General features: G+C 37.8%; 1 protein-coding gene across 7 annotated transcripts in view; it reads left to right on the top strand.

Annotated features, from left to right (window-relative positions):
- LOC108533655 (cytidine monophosphate-N-acetylneuraminic acid hydroxylase) overlaps positions 1-20,775 on the top strand; it is a 78,433-nt gene that overhangs the window by 31,526 nt on the left and 26,132 nt on the right. For all 7 annotated transcript variants that reach the window (XM_017878514.1, XM_017878515.1, XM_017878513.1 and 4 more), the window contains 5 exons: positions 12,879-12,988; positions 14,205-14,395; positions 17,845-17,992; positions 18,368-18,449; positions 19,234-19,371. In XM_017878514.1, the coding sequence (XP_017734003.1) occupies positions 12,879-12,988; positions 14,205-14,395; positions 17,845-17,992; positions 18,368-18,449; positions 19,234-19,371 (669 nt within the window). The remainder of the gene's footprint in view (positions 1-12,878; positions 12,989-14,204; positions 14,396-17,844; positions 17,993-18,367; positions 18,450-19,233; positions 19,372-20,775) is intronic.

Here is a 20,775-nt window from a genome sequence, read left to right on the forward strand (position 1 = left end):
TTTAGACAGAGTCTTGCTCTTGTCGCCCACGCTGCAGTGCAGTGGTGTGATCTTGGCTCACTGCAACCTCCCCCTGCTAGGTTCAAGCAAGTCTCCTGCCTTAGCCTCCCAAGTAGCTGGGATTACAGGTGCCCACCACCATGCCCAGCTTTGTATTTTTAGTAGAGACAGGGTTTCACCATGTTGGCCAGGCTGGTCTCGAACTCCTGACCTCAGGTGACCCACTTGCCTTAGCTTCCCAAAGTACTGGGATTACAGTCATGAACCACTGCACCCAGCCTAAAGATTTTTTTTTTAAGATTAGGAAAGAAAAAAGGCAGAAGCAGCCAAATTGGGACCGTAACCAGGTGGATGCCTAATGATTTCCCACAGAAACTCTCACAAAATTGCCCTTGTTTGATGAAAGAAATGAGCAAGAGACACTTTTGTGGTATGATTCTGGTGAAGCTTTCCTGGGCAATTTTCTGCTAAACCTTTGGCTAACTTTCTCAAAACACTCATAATAAGTAGATGTTACCACTCTTTGTCCTTGTAAAAATTCAACAAACAAAATGCCTTGAGCATCTCAACAAACTGTTGCCACGACCTTTGCTCTTGAGCGGTCTGGCTTTGCTGTGACTGGACCACTTCCACCTCTTGGTAACCATTGCTTTGACTGTGCTTTGTTTTCAGGATCATACTGGTAAAGCCATGTTTAATCTTCTGTTACAATGTTTTGAAGAAATACTTCAGGATCTTGATCCCACTCATTTAAAATTTCCACTGAGAGCTCTGCTCTTGTCTGCAGCTGATCTGGATGGTTTGGGCAGCCATCAAGTGCAAAGTTTGCTCAACTTTAATTTTTCAGTCAGAATTGTGTAAACTGAACCATTTAAGATGCCTATGGTGTTGGCTATTGTTTGTGCTGTTAGTTGTTAGTCCTCTTCATTTGGGGCATAAACAAGATTAATTTTTGCTTTGCAAATGGATACGGATGGTCTGCCATTGCAGGCTTCAACTTGAACGTTGTCTTCTCTCTTCTTAAAATGAGTTATCTATTTGCAAACTGCTAATTTCTTTGGGGTATACGTGCACATGTAAAATTTTCAAAAAGTACAAAATTAAATAGAGTAAAAACCAAATTTTCTCTCCTCTGATCCCTAGTCACCAAGTTCCCACTCTAGAAGCAACTACCATTATTATTATTTTCTTGTGGGTCCTTCTAGAGGTATCTTTTGCATTTATAAACCAGTGCATATTTATAATATCCCTTTCCTTAGTAGCACACTATATACATTTTCCTCCACTTTGCTTTTTTTGGAATGGCTCTTGAACTTAGAAAGTAAAAGAGATAATATTGAATATCTCTAACAAGCAAAGTGTTGACCCAGAAGCTGCTAGTGAGACTTCAACTTCTCTTTCCCTCCCATCCATTAATATATACAGAGGTTTCTATTTTGTACCTGGGCATGAGGGAGAAAAAGGAAGGGAAATTGGGTGGTGGAGTCTGTGGTTTGTGGGGAGCTAAAAATGGGAATTGTTCTGGCCTGTAGACTGGGTTGGACTGCCCAAGCTCAGGAAAGTGGCAATCAGAAAAATAATGGCACTATTTTCCAGAGACAGTTGGAGGATTCATGGGAAGTAGGAGATGGCCAGAACTTATTATCTGACAAAGAAGAGCCATTTCACGTCCGGGTGACCACATGTGGCACACAATTGGAGAGGAGGCTATGTCTTCCACCTACCCTTGGAACCTAGCAATGATCTGACACTCCTCAAACTTCTAGGTAGACAAGGTGGAAGATTATAAGCCAGAGTAGGAAAAGAGGGAAAAGCAGACAGACACCATGCAGTTACAGATCGGGTTGTGGGCATGTGTGTAGCATACTTTTGGGGAAGTCCCCAAAATACGTTCGGGACACTTGAAAATGTGCTAATTTCTAGTCAGCAAAACAGTTGGGACTCTTGCCATCATCATTTGTGCATGAAGATAGACTGCAACTGTATTATATATTCTCAATCTGGTGAGGCCTGGGAAAACTGCGTTATTTGTAAAAATGGAAAATGCTAAATATACAACATATGCAATACCTTGTAACAGGATGGTGAAATGGAAGTTGAGGTTGCAAAACAACAGATGCCTATTCCAAAATGAAGTTCTGAGAAAGGATTTACAAAGTAAGAGGCTGAGAACCAGTAGATCATTCTTAAATCCCTCACCCTTATAAGGAATACTAAAGCATAGAGGAGGAGTTTGAAATATAACTTCTTAAGAAGAGTTATTTGGAAAGCTGTACTGAGAGTCCATGCCCCTTGCGGGGGCAACTTCTGAGGGATGCCTGCCCCTCTCCTTAGGCCAGACGTTAACTGGACCACCTAGAGAGTCTGATATGTGTTCTCCAAGGTTGAGGTACACAGTGGACTGGTGTCTGATTCTCTCCTGAGAAATCTCAAGGGTGAAAGATTGGCCGTGTAGCTGTGACAGACAAGCTGAAGGAGAAGAGGTTGTGTTAGGCACTTTGGCACTCCCAGAATTCAGTGGGGCTGGAACAGATGAGTGTTTCCTATGGATGTGATGTGGGCCATGATTGGAAGGGGCATAAACCTAGAGTCATCCTAGGTCCAAAAGGCCTGCAGAGAACAGTTGGATGTATTGCTACCTTGCTGGGGCTAAGGAAAGCATATGTAACCAGGTAGCATAGAGATACCCAGGTTCAGAGAACTTCAGGTGGGTGTTTCCAAGCAATTGGGTGGATTCTCACAATAACCCACTGAGGTGTCCCTTAGAATCAGCCTTAAGCAAAAGCCAAGCCCAGATGGTGCTGCTGCTCTGTGACCAAAGGCCCCTTGCTCTCTTTCTTCAACTCTCCTTTTTCCTCCAGCTCCATATCTGGAAGGGTCAGGAACCTTAGATGAAGGAGTGAGGGGAGAGGAGGAATAGAAGCACTGGGTGAGGCCAGGCACGGTGGCTCACACCTGTAATCCCAACACTTTGGGAGGCCGAGGTGGGTGGATCACCTGAGGTCAGGAGTTTGAGACCAGCTGGATAACATGGTGAAACCCTGTCTCGACTAAAAGTACAAAAAGTAGCCGAGCATGGTGGTGGGCACCTGTAATCCCAGCTACTTGGGAGGCTGAGACAGGAGAATCGCTTGAATCCAGTAGTCGCAGAGGTTGCAGCGAGCTGAGATCACACCATTGCACTCCAGCCTGTTTTTGATACACAAAGCAAAAAAAGCATGTTACAAACATTATAAATAGAATGACTCAATTATTTTTTTAAAAACATGCATAAGCACATGTGGGTGACATAAAGGCAGTCTTAGATTACCTGTGAAGGGAGCTGAGCTGGAAGCTTCCTGGGCCGTGCCTCCAGACTGTGGGCTTTGAATATAATACCTTTAAAAATTTTTTTAGGCTCAAATTATTATGGGCATACTATATAGGTGTGACCATTCTCACCCACGTGTCTCTGTGAGACCAACTTCAAATGCCTTTTTAAACAAGAGTGTGTTGCCAGCATTCTCCCAGTTCCCCTACAAACAGAGGTGTTACTTATTGAGGTATGCGTCCTTTGCCATTCACTATTCACAAGGAAATAGGAATGCTATTTTGGGAAGAGTTCACAAGGAAACAGAATGCTATTTTGGGGAGAGTTGCTAAGTGTTTTGACTACAAATTCACCCTCCCTCCACGTCTCAAATAGGACATCTGGACCACTAGCTATTTTCTCCAGTGAACTCCACCCTGAATCTGTTGACTTAGCCCAGAAAGCCTGCCAGCTGCCTTATTACTGGGAGGTGGTTATGTGTGCTGTGTAAATACTGCTAAATTTATTTGACATAAAACTGATAATAAACATGGGTTTGTACATAAACACTGTGTAAGTGAAAGGACGAGAGACTACCAATTTTATGAATATATAACCAAGTAATCTACAACTGCTTTTAGGGGCTTTTATGAAAATCTCTAAACATTTTGATCAAGACCTTTACAGAGACACTGTAGCAAAGCGTTAAGAGTGAAGGCAATGGGGCCTTCTCTCCTGGGTGCAGATCCAGGCTCCAATACACAGTCTGGGGACAATGGGCAATTTGGTCAATCCCTTTGTGCTTTAATTTCTTCAAATGTGAAATAGAAATAAAATTTTTAGTAGCCATCTTACAAAAAACGGGTTGTTGTAAAAAAAAAAAATTAATTGAATGCCTGTTAAATTCATGGTAGGCAGTACACAGAACATAATTTATTTGCATACATGTCTTAAATAATCTGCATATATCCTTGAGACTGGGACCACAGGAGCAGAGATGAGGGATTTCCCTCCCAGCAGGAAGTTGGATGCATTGGAAAATTAGATTAAGGCTACTGTTAACCACCATGCAGGCAAATGGCAGGGCCAGAGCTGGCAGCAGGGTCAGTAGGAGGGCAGGAAATAACAAACTCCGGGAATTTCAGCCTTAGCTGGAGTGAAGATACTGCCACGAAGGGAACATTTGTTAACAGAGCTCACTTTTTAGTCCAGTGCTACCAACGCTGTAGGGATTTCATACCACATTCTGAGAAAGATAAGGGCTTGATCCGCCTGGGGACATGTTATCAACGTTGAGCATCTGGTTTTATTATTATTATAAAAAATACTATAGGGTAACAATTAAAAAGTTGGAATTCAGAAAAGTAGAAGGAAGAATCTCATTTACACTTGCATCACCTAAAACGTTTTAGAATATTTTGTTCTGGTGGTTGCTGTCCTCCCTCTCCCCATCTCCCTCCTCCTTCCTTTTCTCTTTCTCCTCTCCTTCGTCTTGATGAGAAATAACCCATGTATCTCAAAACTTACCCTTTTAAACTGCGCATGTTAATCCTTTTTTAAAAATATTCACATGTTGTGCAACCACCACCACTATCTCATTCCAAAACAGTTTCCGCCACTCCAAAATAAACCCTGTAATGATTGTCAGTCCTCATTCCCCTTTTCTCCAAGCCCCTGGCAACCACCAGTCTTCTTTCTGTCTCTCTGGATTTTCCTATTCTGAACATTTCATATATTGGAATAATACATTCCAATAATAATATGTGACCTTTTGTGTGTGGCTTCTTTCACTTAGCATCTTGTTTTCAAGATTCATCCATGTCGTAGCATATATTAGTACTTCATTTACTTCATTTTTATGGCTGAATAACTTTCCTTGTATGGATATACAACATTTTGGCTATGATGAATACTTTTCCTATGACTGTTTATCTACTAATATTTATATGGGCATATGATTTTTGTTCTCTTGATTATAAACCTAGGAATGGAATTGCTGGGCTATATGGCAACTCTATGTTTAACTTTGAGGAACTATAAAACTGTTTTCAAAAGCACTGCATCATTTTATGTTCTCATTACCAATGTATGACCCTGTTTATCCTCCTCACCAAGACTTGTTATTGTCCATCTTTCTTGCTGACATCTTTTGAAGCACAAAAGTTTTAAATTTTGATGACGTCTAATTTATTTATTTTTTCCTTTGGATCTTGTGCTTCTGTTGTCTAAAAAAGTATATGGTTAGAGTAAGTCTTTTATTCTAATATATTTATTAGACTAACATACACACACATAGATAATAGTCTAAGAAAGAGAGAGTCTAAGAAATATATACATTTTTTGAGACAGAGTCTTACTCTGTCACCCAGGTTGGAGTGCAGTGGCATGATTATGGCTCACTCCAACCTCTGCCTCCTGGGTTCAAGCAATCTTCCCATCTTGGCCTCCCAAGTAGCTGGGACTACAGGCACACACCACTATGTCTGGCTAATTTTTGCATTTGTTTGTAGAGAGAGGGTCAGACTGTTTTGACCAGGCTGGTCTCAAACTCCTGGGCTCAAGAGATCTCCCCACCTCAGCCTCCTAAAATTCTGGGATTATAAATGTGACCTACCACAAATGGCCAGTCTAAGAAATATTATTTAAATTGCCTAATCCAAGATCATGAAAATTTATTCCTATTGTTTTAAGAGTTTTATAGTTCTAGCTCTAATATTTAGGTCTTTGATCCATTTTGTGTTAATGTTTGTACATTGTGTGATATAGGGGCCCAAATTCATTCTTTTGCATGTGGATGAATTGTAGTACCATTTTCTGACAGATTATTCTTTCCCCTATTGAATTGTTTTGGCATCTTTGTTGAAAAATCAATTGATCATAAATATAAAGGTTTATTTTTGGACTCTATTCCATTGATTTATATGTCTGACCTTCTGCCAGTTCCACACTGTTTTGATTACTTTAGCTTTGAAGTAAGTTTTTCAAATTGGGAATTGTGAGTCCTCCAATTTTGTTTTCTTTTTAAAGATTGCTTAGTTATTCTAGGCCATCTTGTCTTGACTCTTTCGGGTCAGCTTGTCAATTCCTGGGGGGTGAGGGATGGGGGTGAAAAGCAGCTAGAATTGTGATTAAAATTGTGTTTAATTTGTGGATTAATTTAGGGAGTATTACCATCTTATCAATACTCAGTCTTGATCTGTGAACATGGAATGTCTATTAATTAATTAAGTCTTCTTTAATTTCTTTCAACCATATTTTGTATTTTTCAGAGTATAAGTTTTATACTACTTTGATTAAATTTATTCCTAAGTATTTTATTCTTTTTGATGCTATTATAAATGGAATTGTTCATAAATTTTATTTAAAAATTAATGGCTAGCATATAGAATATCATTGATTTTCAAAATACCTTGTATCCGTTGAAGGCTTTAATAGTTTCATTTGTAGATACCTTAGGATGTCCTATATACAAGATCGTGTTGTCTGTGAATATAGACAGTTTTACTTTTTCCTTTACAGACTGGATGCCTTTTATGTTATTTTCCTGTTCAGTTGCCTTGGCTAAAACCTCCAGGTAGAAATAGAGGTTTTAGCCAAGGAAACTGCTTGTCTGGTTCCTACTCTTAGCAGGAAAACAGCTGTCAGATTTTCTTAGATGCCTTTTTTTTTTTTTTTTTTTTTGAGACACAGTCTGGCTCTGTTGCCCAGGCAGGAGTGCAGTGGCGCAATATCAGCTCACTGCAACCTCCACCTCCCAGGTTCAAGAGATTCTTCTGCCTCAGCCTCTGAAGTAGCTGGGATTACAGGCATGTGCCACCACATCTGGCTAATTTTTGTATTTTTAGTAGAGACGGGGTTTCACCATGTTGGCCAGGCTGGTTTCAAACTCCTGACCTCAAGTGATCCACCCACCTTGGCCTCCCAAAGTGCTGGGATTACAGGCATGAGCCACTACGCTCGGCCTATTCTTAATTTTCTGAGTGTGTTTTATGATAACAGATGTTGGATTTTTGGGCCGGGCGCGGTGGCTCAAACCTGTAATCCCAGCACTTTGGGAGGCCGAGACGGGCGGATCACGAGGTCAGGAGATCGAGACCATCCTGGCTAACACGGTGAAACCCCGTCTCTACTAAAAAATACAAAAAAATTAGCCGGGCGAGGGCGAGGTGGCGGGCGTCTGTAGTCCCAGCTACTCGGGAGGCTGAGGCAGGAGAATGGCGTGAACCCGGGAGGCGGAGCTTGCAGTGAGCTGAGATCCGGCCACTGCACTCCAGCCTGGGCGGCAGAGCGAGACTCCGTCTCAAAAAAAAAAAAAAAAGAAACAGATGTTGGATTTTTGTTGCATGCCCTTTCTGTGTTAACTGAGATGATCATGTGGTTTCCCTCTTTGTTCTGTTAATGCAATGTGTTACATTGAATGATTTTCAAATGTTGAATCAGCCTTGCATCTTTCAAATATTGCAGCAGTGTAGCATAAATTCCACTTGGTCATGGTATATAGCTCTTTTTATTAATGTCATTAAATTATAGTTGCTGATATTTTATTAAGATATTTTACATCTGTATTGATAAGGAATATTAGTCTGTAGTTTTCTTTTCTTGTGATGTCTTTGATTTTGATATCAGGGTAATATTGACCATATAAAATGAGTTGGCAAAGGGCCCATATGCTTCTGTTTATTGAAAGAATTTGTGAAGGACTGGTGCTAATCCTACTTTAAACCTTTGGTCAAATTCACTAGTGAAACCATCTGGGCCTAGAGTTATCTTTGTGGGAAGCTTTTTGATTACTAGTTTAATCTCTTTACTTATTATAGGTCGGCTGAGATTTTCTATTTCTTCTCAGGTCATTTTGTTAATTTGTATCTTCATAGGAATTGTCCTATCTCATCTAGGTTATCTAATTTATTGGAGTACAATTGTTGATAGTATTATCTTATAAACCTTTTAATTTCTGTAACATCAGTAGTAATGTCTACTCTTTCATTCTTAATTTTGATAATTTAGTAATCTCTTTTTTCTTGGTCAGTCTAGCTAAAGATTTGTCAATGTGTTGATATTTTGAAAACTAACTTTTGTCTTTCTTGATTTTCTCTCATTTTCTATTTTGATTTCATTTCTAGTCTAATTTTATTTCCTTTTGCTTACTTTGAGTTTGCTGTTATTTTCTAGTTAAGGTGGAATATTGGGATTTTATTTGTGATATTTCTTCTTTTTTAAAATAGGTGTGCACAGGAATAAACTCTTATGCATACACTGTTTTAGCTGTATTACATAAGTTTTGGTATATTGTGTTTTAGTTTTCATTTGTTTCAAAATGTTCTCTAATTTCTCTTTATTTCTTAACCAGTTTGTTATTTAGAAGTGTGTTGTTTGATTTACACATATTTGTGAATTTTGCAACTTTCTTCTCTTATTAATATGTAATTTCATTTCCTTGTGTTCAGAGAAGATATTTTACTTAATTTTGATCCTTTTAATTTATTGAAACTTGTTTTATGGCCCAAGGTGAAGTGTTCTATGTATGTCCATTAGGTACAGTCAGTTTATGGTGTTGTTCAAGTCTTCTATTCCCTGTTCATCTTCCATCTAGCTATTCCATTCTCTAATCTTCTTGTTAGTCTTAATTTTTCAAACAGTTCTTTTATGTAAACCATTTTTGCATCTTGTCAATATTATGATATTATACATAATGTCAGATTCTATACACATATAATTTTATGTTCACATTAAATATTAATAATATATTTAGCCATTTTTCTGTTAGAATTTAAGATCTTCAAAGTTTTACTTAAAACTGGTATTTTTGTGTTTAAGAGCTTCTCTGTATTTGGAGTTGTTTCATACAGTAGTTGAATTATTGGTAAAAGGATATGGCAATTAAAGCATTCACCACCAACACTTTGTATACTTCAGCCTAAAGGCGGGCTTCACTTGGCCCAATAACCTCAATGTGAAAGTAATAGAAGAAATACAGGAGTATATTTTTGCAAGTATATTTTTGCAATCTAGAGATAGTGTGGCACTTCTTCACTCTTCAGATAACACTTCATAAGGAGAGCTCATAGGGCAAACAAAAATGTTAAATATGGATGAATATGATTTTATTAACACAATATTTCTGCTAATGAAGGACACCATGGACACAATTAAAAGACATAATGACAGTTTGAGAGTTTTTTGCAATGTTTATAATCAACAAGAGATTAATATCAAGCATAGAGTAGGAAATAATGCAAACTGACAAGACAGACAATTCAAATAAAAAGGGAAGAAAGAGTATGAACTAGAATTTTACAGAATAAACCCAAAGGGCTATTAAACATATGAAGATACTTACTAAATTAAGTAGTAATCAGAAAACTGCAAATGAAACAAGGAGGTTTCACTTTACATCATTTAAAGTGGAAAAAAAATAGAAGCTAAGATCATGCCAAACGTTGTCAGTGACGTAGAAGTCCTCATCCACGTGATGGGAGTGTGGCTGTTGCAGCCATTCTGAAGAGTAATCTGGCAGTAACTAGCCAAATGAGTTTTTGTTTGTTGTTTTTGTTTCTTTTTGTTTTGTTTTGTTGTTTTTAGGGCCAGGGACTTGCTATGTTACCTAGGTTGGACTTCAACTCCTGGGCTCAAGTGATCCTCCCATCTCAGTCTCTCTAGAAGCTGGGAATACAGGCACGTGCCACTGTGCCTGGCTCCTGATGAGGTTTATGAACATACTAGGATCCATGAATCCTGCTCTTGTTTATACCTCAAAGAAATTCTGTTGTGGCAGAATCTAGGAGTCTACCTCTGGGAGAGTGAATTTGTAAAATGTGGTAGACATGAACCATGTAATACTCAACTGCAATTAGATGTGGGCTAGATGTACACACGGCAACATCATGGGTGTCAAAATCATAGTGTTGCGTGAAAAAGAGTAGGAAACAGACCGGAGGCCTAATACCATTTATATAAATTAAAAATGCACACACACACAATATAATGCATATTTTGCACAAACATTCAGAATGGTACCTTGGAGGGGAGGAAAATGAGAATGGGAACTAGAGATAAAGGGAATAAATAAATAATATTAAAAAGAGAAGAGCTTTGCATGGATCAAATACATGTCATGAACTGGAAGTTATGACTAACACAACCGTTTCCACTTGATGTCCTAAACGAATGAATGAATGAATGAATGAATGAATGAATGAATGAGTTCATCATATGTTCCTTCTTTAATATGTATTGCATTACCATCCATTCTTTGCCACTGACAAACTTTTGCTCCCACTGACTGGTATATAAACATGCCTTTTCTCCCCATACCTTACCAGCTCAGAACATTCTTAGTCTTTCAGACTGTTCTCATTTGAGGCAAAAATTGCATCTCATTGTTTTTACTTGCACTTTTCTATCAAATATGATGCTAATATTTCACTAAATATGGTTTGGCAAAATGTGTTTGCCAAATTTTTTTGGTGTTAGAACTTCTTCATTTTACATTTGTATCTATTCAGATTTTCCATTGGAATTATTTCTGTTGCTGTTAAATGTAAAAGTCCTCTCATATTTAATATTCTATTTTATACATTTTTATGACTTGGTCACTTTGTGTCTTTAATCAACTAGAATGCCTAGAGAACTAATTGTCACAGCACCATGTTAGATGGTCCACATATTTATGATACCTTCTTTAGAATAAACAGTTAACATAGTTGGGATCCACTTTGTGGCTGACCTAATGTCAATAATCAGTGATTTGATTATTATAGTTTTATGGTATGCTTTTGTTCCATTTCTCCTTCATTATTCTTCCTTTAAAAAGATTGTAGGGACTACCATTTGTTTTTTCTGGATAAAATTATAACCCAAATGATCTAGATTTTATCAGCTTGTAAGGTTAAATTAATAATACTATATTCTCATGAATTTATTTATGATAGTTGGCAGATGTCACATTCTTCTTTGTTGCATCTATGCAATTTATCTTTGTGCAAGGGGCATAGAGAGATCTTTATGGTAATTGCTTCAGAACAATGATTAAGAGTTACAATTGCTTCCTGGCCTTTTGGCTAAGATCAAGTGAAGAATTACAGACTTATTTTTTTCTGCATCTCTTGAAAAGAAAATTACGAAGACGGGCGGGTATCAGTGCAAGAGTTTCCTGAGGGTCTCCCATAATACAATTGTATTTTTCTAATGAGTTGGCTAGTATATAGGTTTGTTGGTCCTACAATGACCTTTTAAAATTCTATATATTCCTTTACGTATAAAATAATTACCAAAATAATATTGTTTATTAAATGCCTGCTCTGTTCCAAGCATGGTGCTAGACACTTTAGGATCTATTATTTCATCTAATCTCCAAAACAACTGTATGAAGTATGTATCATAATTTTATAGATCAGAAAACTGAGGCTCAGGATACTGCTAATAAGGAGCAGAAATAGGATTCCCATCCAGATGTTCCCAAAACCAGCATTTTTTCTAGTTTATGACACTAATTTCCAGCAATCATATAACCTCAAAATAATAATATGTACCTTTATTATACCACTTGCAATTTCAGGAACATAGTTCAATAATAATGGCATTCTTTATGTATTCCTGATTTTATTAAGAAAGCCATTTGTGTTTCACCATTAAATAAGCTGATAGTTATGACTAAGAAAAATATTTTTATTAAATTTCTTAAGCAATGTTAAAAAGGTATTAAAAATTAAGTGAACACCCATGTACCCAGCACCCAGCTTAAAACATAAAACATTAACAACACAATATGTGTATTTCCTTGATTATATCACATATCCCCCCACCCATGCCCTGGAGGTAATCACTTTTTTGAATTTGGGACTTCAGGATAGCTACTCTCTATTCCCTCAGCTTTATTGAGGTATAATTAACAGAATTGTATACAAATACTCCTCAACTTACATAACTCATCTTAGGTTGAAAATAGTGTAAGTCAAAATGTAGTTAATACACCTAGCCTACCAAGCATCGTAGCTTAGGCTAACCTACCATACACATGCTCAGAACATGTACATTAGCCTGCAGTTGGGCACAATCACCTGGCAACATGGTCCATTGTAGAGTATCTGGTGTTTACCCTTGTGATTGCACATGGCTGACTGAGAGCTGCACCTGCTGCCGCTGCCCAGCATTTTACTGTCTATCACCAGCCCAGAAAAGATCAAAATTCGGAATATGGTTTATACTGAATGTGTGTCATTTTTGCAGATCAGATGCCCCTCCCTGTGCATTCCCATAGCGCCTCAAAGTCATCTCTATCAATCATTCATTTCGTTGTAAGGAAGTCTTATTTGTATGTGTGTATCCCTGACATGACTGAGACCTCATAAATTCTGTAACCGCAATATGAATAAAGAAATGAATTGGTGTTCATCTTAAGTTGTAGTCTCTGCAGATATTGCTTCATCTAAGGGAGTGGTCTTTGTTTGATTTTGTTCCATCAACAAAGGGTGTTAACACCCTTTGTTTTGAGTTTTCTTTGATTTTTGGAAAACCATGCATTTCTATTTCAGTGATGCTTTTAAAAGCCATTTTGTCATTAATCCAGATTTGTTCTCATTTGATTCAGTTGTTGAAATGGATGAAAACAACGGACTTTTACTTTTAGAACTGAATCCTCCTAACCCTTGGGACTCAGAGCCCAGATCTCCTGAAGAGTTGGATTTTGGAGAAGTCCAGGTAAGGAAATATTAAAAGGATAATATTATTAAACACAAAAATGTAACCAAGATGTCCATTTAACATCTATATCTGTAAACATCCTATATTACCTTGAATACTCTTTGAGGTGAGTATTTATGACATATGATAAAAAGTCATATGATAAAACAAATTCTTTAAGGAACCCCCAGAACCTGGCAGGGATTACAAGGAAAAAAACAACACAAAACTTTGGGGAAAATCGCTAAGGAGACTCATGCAAAACTATTTGAGATTACCCTTAATGCCAGATCACTACTGGATAGAATGGGTAGTTGTATCTTCCAGCTTTATAAGAGAATTTCCTTCAGAGGAAACACTTTAATAGTTGGGGAGAGGCACACAATCAAATATTTATTGTTCTGTGTATTTAGAAAGATTGTGTATTATTTGGGCAGGTACTTTAAGGAAACAAATGAGAACCTGCCCGGAATAGACGTAATAAAAACTAATCTGTGCCTTGACCTTTCCTCACCCACTTCGTTGGCTTTTCACATGACATTCCTGCTATCTTATCTCTGCTTCTGAATACATTCCCTTTCTCTGGAGGTGCCAAGCTGTGGCAAGAGAATGAGGAAAGGATTTGGGATCCCCATGGTGCCAGTCTCTAAGTCATTCTTTGTATCCATTCTTAGAGGCCCTGGCATCCACGAGTAATTATTTAACAGGTAATTTAGAAGAGAAAGTCTTGCAAGCCTATTTAGCCAGTTGTCAGTTGAGTCTGCATGGCTATGTTTGCTCTAACAAACTCACGAGAATCATCCATTCATATTGCTATTCACAGCCACTCTGGCATTTAAATCCCCAAATGTTTGTGATAACATCTCTAACTGCCTTTCCTTGTAAAGTTTGCTTTAAAGGACTGGTCACAAAATATATTCTTCAGTGTGGACTGTAAATAACTGTTTGGGAACTAATTTAAATAAACTAAAACTAGGTAAACCAATTGGTTTGTCATCTAAAACTAACCATGAGAATTTATATTTGAATAAAGTCATGACCTGTGCTGGGAACTGTGTTCTATGAAAGGCTCTTGTTGGATTGTATTTGAGTCCGAGATTTTGCCTGATCATGCTTGGGAGCAAAGTACTCCAAACTGTGTACTTTGTCAGCCACCCAAACCAAACATTTCCGTTCATTGTTGCTGACCAGTAATGAACAATTCAATAATAGGAATCTCACTCTCTTTTAACAGATAACATACCTCACTCACGCCTGTATGGACCTCAAGTTAGGAGACAAGAGAATGGTGTTTGACCCTTGGTTAATGGGTCCTGCTTTTGCCCGAGGATGGTGGTTGCTCCATGAGCCTCCATCTGATTGGCTGGAGAGGCTGTGCCAGGCAGACCTCATTTACATCAGTCATCTGCACTCAGACCACCTGAGGTAATGAAGTCCTGAGCACACAACTCCTAAGCTCATGCTGCAGGGAAGGCATCAAATGTTCTCCAATTCTTTTGCAATCACTGCTGACTTTGAAGTAGGTTCAGTTAGGATGATGAAAAGAGGACTAATTAAGATAAATATTTATATTTGCATAGAAAGTTTATACTTTTAAAACTGTTTCCAGAAAGACAAATATGGCATGTTCTCACTTATAAGTGGGAGCTAAATAATGTGCACAAATAGGCGTAGAGAGTAGAATGACAGACACTGGAGGTTTAGAAAGGTGAAGGGGTGGGAAGTAGGTGAATGATGAGAAATTATTTAATGGGTACAATGTACATGATTAGGATTAATAATGCTCTGATTTTACCACTATGCAATCTTTGGTTGTAACAAAATTGCACTTGTACCCCATAAAATTATACAAATAATTTACACTTTTCTACACTTTACACCATTGGGAGTGAGGAAGGAGCTATTGTAAGGAAGCAGGGGAGAATGAATAACCATCTCACTTCCCACCCTAAGGGAACACACATTTTCTATAAAGGGCCAGAGCCTAAATATTTTAGGCTTTGCAAGCCATACAGTGAGAGTTGCCACCACTCAACCCTGCTGTTGTAACCCAAAAGCAGCCATAGATGGTCCTGAATGAGACTGACTGTGTTCCAATCAAATTTTATTTATGGATAATGACATGTGAATATCATATAATTTTCATGTATTACAAAATATCATTGTCCTTTTCATTTTCTTTACAACCGTTTAAGAGGTAAAAACCATCCCCTCAGCTGTGGGCAAGCTTCAAAAGAAAAAAGAAGCCACCCTTAGCTTGCAAGGTTGTACATAAACAAGCAGCAGCAGGTTGGATTCAGCCCACACATGGTTTGCCAAGCTCTGATTTATAGTATCCTAACACTAAACACCCAACGTAGTAATCCTGACTCAACCTCACTCAGTATTTCATTGAAACCAGAGTAATATGATACTAATGATAGCAAATGAAATTTTCCCTGACCCAGGCAATTAAAAAAGAGGGAGAAAGGAGGACTTTAAGTTAAGAAACCACACGTATTTGCGAATGTACTGAGCTATTAGAAGAGGGAAGCACATATTGCCAATTCCTTTGTTTAACTATAGGGTCATATTTCTTCATCATTATTTTGAAATTTGTATCACTTCTGCTGGATTGCCAATATAAACACATAACAATGCCCATAATGTGCTACTCAAGCAATTCGACTTTGTTTTTCTGTGCCCCTATATGACAAAATGGTTAGGGATAACATGTTGGTTGCTGGTTGACTGGCCCCTTAATTTTTTATTCTAAAGCATATGGGAACTCTAAATTGTGGATATGCTCTGATTTATTTTTCAGGGGAGGGCTTTTTTTTTTTTTTTTTGAATTAACTGATTTAGTAACAAATTGCCTACAACACACTTCTTAACTGATCACAACCCCCTAGGATACTGTGGTACTACAACTAAAATTCTACTTTATACGATACCTTTGTGCCACACTACCTCCTGGAACTATACTTGCATAATTTCAGGATTACAAGAGCCCTGAGTTCATTTGTTGTACAATAACAGTAATGTGTGGTAGTAATTTTGTATAGCTTGTGTAGGGACAATAGCACATAAATGATGTGATTGCTTTATAGTGTCTAAGATGCAATTACCTAAAGTCTTAATGAGAGATATTCTATGGGAATACACTAAATTTAGGGAGGGTAAGAACTCATTTAGTTGAGTTATTCTTTAACTACTGTCCTGAAAACCAGTTTAGCTTTCATTTCATGGGCTTGTGTTGACAGTTGTCTTGCATTAAAACAACAGTTTTCAACTATAGTATCACAACACATTGGTTGTGCAGTGTGTTGCAGATAGTTTGTTATTGAAAAGGGGCCAAAGCTTGTGATTTTTTTACTCCTTTGGGTCTATTTCCTTGATAGACCCTTACTTTTTGACTCTTTCCTAGTCAACTAATAAACATCAAGATTGTTTGCCCCCAACCCTTCTGTCTGGCCTTTATTTACTGAATAAAGCCTCCCTGATTTACAAAAACAAGGGAAAAGGCCAATGTACTTTGGTGGATTGCCAGTAAGAATTATTAGCAATCGAAAAATCCAAAGCAATAAACATCCATTTTAGAATAACTTATCCTAACTCCCAAAGTCCTTTAAAATGCAGGATTTCATTGCTGAACCCAGAGACTGAAGGTACATTCAAAGAATCATTGATTTTTTGAATCTTTTTTTTGCGGGGGAAGAAAGTTTATTACTTCTGTCACTTCCTTCCAGCTTCTACTTATTTGGATAGCTTTTAACGCAATGCTGGAACTTGAATATTAGTACAGCTAAGTGCTGATAGACAGATTTTTACAGTACTTTCCCTATGATCATATATCTTATTTTGCCTGATCTTATACTCTGTATACAAGTCTGATTCTTAAACCAGATAGTATATTCGTTAAAGTTAGAAACTTTCTTCTTATAGAAGCGCTAGGTTTAGAATCAGAAAACCCAAATTTGAATACCGATTTACTGTGTGTTGTGTATTTCTGAATGTTTCCTCATCTACAAAACAAAAAATTCATAGCTTTTTTGTAAGAATTGAATAACATAGTATATAAAACTGCCCCAGCACCAAGTTTGAAATAATAATAGATGTATAATCATTTATTTGTTTATTCAACTTTCTAGCACCCCCTACAGTATAATAACTCTGTTATATAATGAATGCTCAATAAATAAAATCTGACTTAATATGTCTAGATAGTCAAAAAGACTTGGATGATTGATTGTGTACTGAGTTGGGATTACTACAATTGTTGAATGTAGTTCCTCGACACTAAATTTCACTGTCTTGCCTAGCTGGTAATTCTGTCCCTCCCTTAAGGGTAAATAATATAGTCTGTTAAAGTGTGGCTTTGATATACAAAATATATTATTTATCCTTAAAAAGGGACAGAATCTTTGAAGGTTGAAAAACCGACCCCCAAAATGGTCCTGGGGGGCTTTTGTCCTGTACTATGTCCCAGTCTTCTCTCTTACTGAGAGCTACTGCTTGAGGAATACAAAGAAATGAGGATCTCCATGATCTTCATTTCTTTTCTCTACAGCATGACTTTTTCTCATCTGTGCCTACTGTTAGAACTACCCCTCCTTCAAGCAGCATCAGTGTGGAAAATGGAACTTGCATACCTGGTTGATGTCCACACCATGAGCATATGATATGTTCTAACAACAAAGATGAATCCCCTCAGAATCTCCCATCACTTTCACAGTCAGCCTTGAACAGAAACTTTTCTCTGGTCTTTGGGGAGAGTTCAGTTTTTCAATTCCTCACTTCTCTGTCATATATGTTGGTAAAAGGAACAAACTGTCCCTCATACTAGATGACACTATTTTTTTCTCCTTTCAACCTTTCCATCTGTCTTATCCTAGTTACCCCACACTGAAAAAGCTTGCTGGGAGAAGACCAGATATTCCCATTTATGTTGGAAACACAGAAAGGCCTGTATTTTGGAATCTGAATCAGAGCGGTGTCCAGTTGACTAATATCAATGTCGTGCCATTTGGAATATGGCAGCAGGTCAGAAATCTGTTTTCTTTCCATGCTTTCCAATTATGCTTTCTGGGATGAATGTTAGGTGAGATAGTCACCGTAAGATTAAGTAAAAAAATGGGCCAATGTGGTCTGTCCCTGATACTGCATAAACACAACCTCTATTTGAGCTTCAAACGTTAGGCAGACTGTCCTGGGCAAAGATTATTTTCTTTCCGTTAACCCATACTATTATAGTATAACACTACAGAACAGGTAATAAATCTAGTTCTGAATAAGGAAATTTCTTCAAATATGAGGTTCAATTGAGCAGTCTTTCCAGAACAGGTGATTACCTTCTCAAATATTAAATTAAAAACCAAACTGAAATTCACAGTTATTGGTTTGATTGTTAAATTCCAGGTGGACAAAAATCTTCGATTCATGATCTTGATGGATGGTGTTCATCCTGAGATGGACACTTGCATTATTGTGGAGTACAAAGGTATGTTTTTATCCCCGTTGACAATGAAAACTGGAAAACATTCTTAATAGGAGGAATAGTAATATCTATATGAAATTTCATCACATGTTCATCTTCTAGCTCCATTTTGAAAGAATATGGCATATTATATCCTTGTCCTAGAAATATGGAGCTACCTTTCAAATAATTTTTCCAGAAAACAAATTACAAATAATATCATCTAGATTGTGACAGGAGCAAAGCTTTCTCTCATAAGGCAATAGATATTTTACATTCCACCTATAGTGATTTCTTCAAAATTACCTTTATTAAATAAATGTCTTTTATTACTTTCACCTAGAAATATCATGTAATATAATCATGCACTGCTTTTCATATGAAAAGATGGCCTTACTGCCCCAATAATCATTTGATTATGAACTTTGCATGTAATTTGCAAAAGATACAGGGAAGTATGTTAATCCACTCTTTTCTGATCCTTTGGGCTCAACACCTGGAAAAAGTTGACTGAAGAAAGCAGTCTATGAATGAGCTAGAGTGGAATTAAGGTAAATGTCTTCATGAGACACCTAGAATCCACCAAGTCAAATAGGATGAATTTAGTCACTTGAAAATTCAGAATATACTATTGAAAACTTTAAGTTTTAAAAGCTTACTGTTTTTCCTTTAATATAATCAATTCTTCTATAATCAAATAAGTTCAGTTATACAGACTGTACACAGAAGACTTTGTCTTGGAATTTAAACCATTCATGGGTGTTCAAGATTTCACCTTGAATACCTATACCTCTTTGTTTCTCCACAGGTCATAAAATACTGAATACAGTGGACTGCACCAGACCCAATGGGGGAAGGCTCCCTATGAAGGTTGCTCTAATGATGAGTGATTTTGCTGGAGGAGCATCAGGCTTTCCAATGACTTTCAGTGGTGGAAAATTTACTGGTAATATTTTATATGAAAGTGATACCAAGTATCAGGCATGGCACATTGCTAAATGCTGTGAGAGTAAATACAAATGTAATTGAGACATGGTCCCTACAAGAAGCATGCAATCTTATTGGGAAACAAGACTTGTAAGTTGCAGATTACAAACTAAGGTTTCTAGCTCACAATGTGATGGAGCATGAAGGAAATGTTGAGATCTGAGAGCACCTCAGGAGGAGCCAAAAAAAAGAATCACTTGGATTCACTGTGTAGACCATAGAGCAGAACAGGAAAGGCCTGAAATGGGTCATCCAGGCTTAGGTGCTCTTGGAATATAGTTCCTAATGGGGTGTGCACCTCAACCTGTGGATGTTCATATCAGGGAGCAGTGCACCCAGAGGAGGGTCCTCTAGTCGGGGACCCCTAGTGCACCCAGAGGAGGGTCCTCTGGTTGGGGGTCTTAGGCAGGAGCCCTTCTGCTCTGGGTCCAAGAGTGGGGTTGGGGTTGGCTTGGGTGAAGTGTGTATCTTCAACACTAGCGTTGTAAGTGCTCAATAAATGTCCACTTAATAAGTTAATATATCTGATAAGTGATCCCTGTCTAACAATGTGGCAGAAAATGCCCTGTTTTGCAATATGAAGATAACCTTTGTCCCATTCTTTGCTTTCTTCTCTAAGTCTATATTCATTGCCTCCCAGAGTGTGTAACCACATGAGAAATAGAGGGAAGGTTCTGTCCTTAAGAAGTTAAAAATGTGACTGGGAAGGTAAAACATACTTATTAAAGGTTAACTGGCATTATCCCATTGTGTGTGACAGTGAGTTTGTGTGTGTGTGTGCACGTGTGCGTGAGTACACGCATATACATTTTAAGAGGTCTTAAATATACAAAAATGTTATGTCTAGGTGATGGGTAGCTTGTATATTTTTTATATCCTTATCTGTGTTTGTCAAATTTCATAGAAACATTAACAGTAACAGCTCCCTGATCTTGTACCCTGTATGCTCTGAGTCCTGTCTAATTTCTCAAGTTCCTTCACTGCCTGTCACTCTGATGCTTGCTATATATCAACCCATCCTGCCTTTTGTTTCTTAGACCCAAAGTGTCAAGTGCACACCTGCCCTAGGTCTTTCTGTTTGCTGTTTCCATTGCCTGGAGTGCAGCTGGCCCTGATTTGCATGTGACTAGCAACTTTTCATCTATGTCTCAACTCAAATGTCATCTCTTCACTAACCATCCTTTCTAATGATTCCCTCCATCTCATCCCACTCACCCCAGCCTCTCTGTTCTGTTGCTGTCTTACTTTCTTCATGGTGCATCACTCTTTGCAATGACTTTACTTGTTCATTATTTGCTTCTCTCACTAGAACGAACACTCCATGAGAGCAGGGACCTGCTTTGCCTTGTTCACCACTTTATTC

This window comes from Rhinopithecus bieti, unplaced genomic scaffold (genome assembly GCF_001698545.2).
Source record: "Rhinopithecus bieti isolate Rb0 unplaced genomic scaffold, ASM169854v2 scaffold_11110, whole genome shotgun sequence".
NCBI lineage: Eukaryota > Metazoa > Chordata > Mammalia > Primates > Cercopithecidae > Rhinopithecus > Rhinopithecus bieti.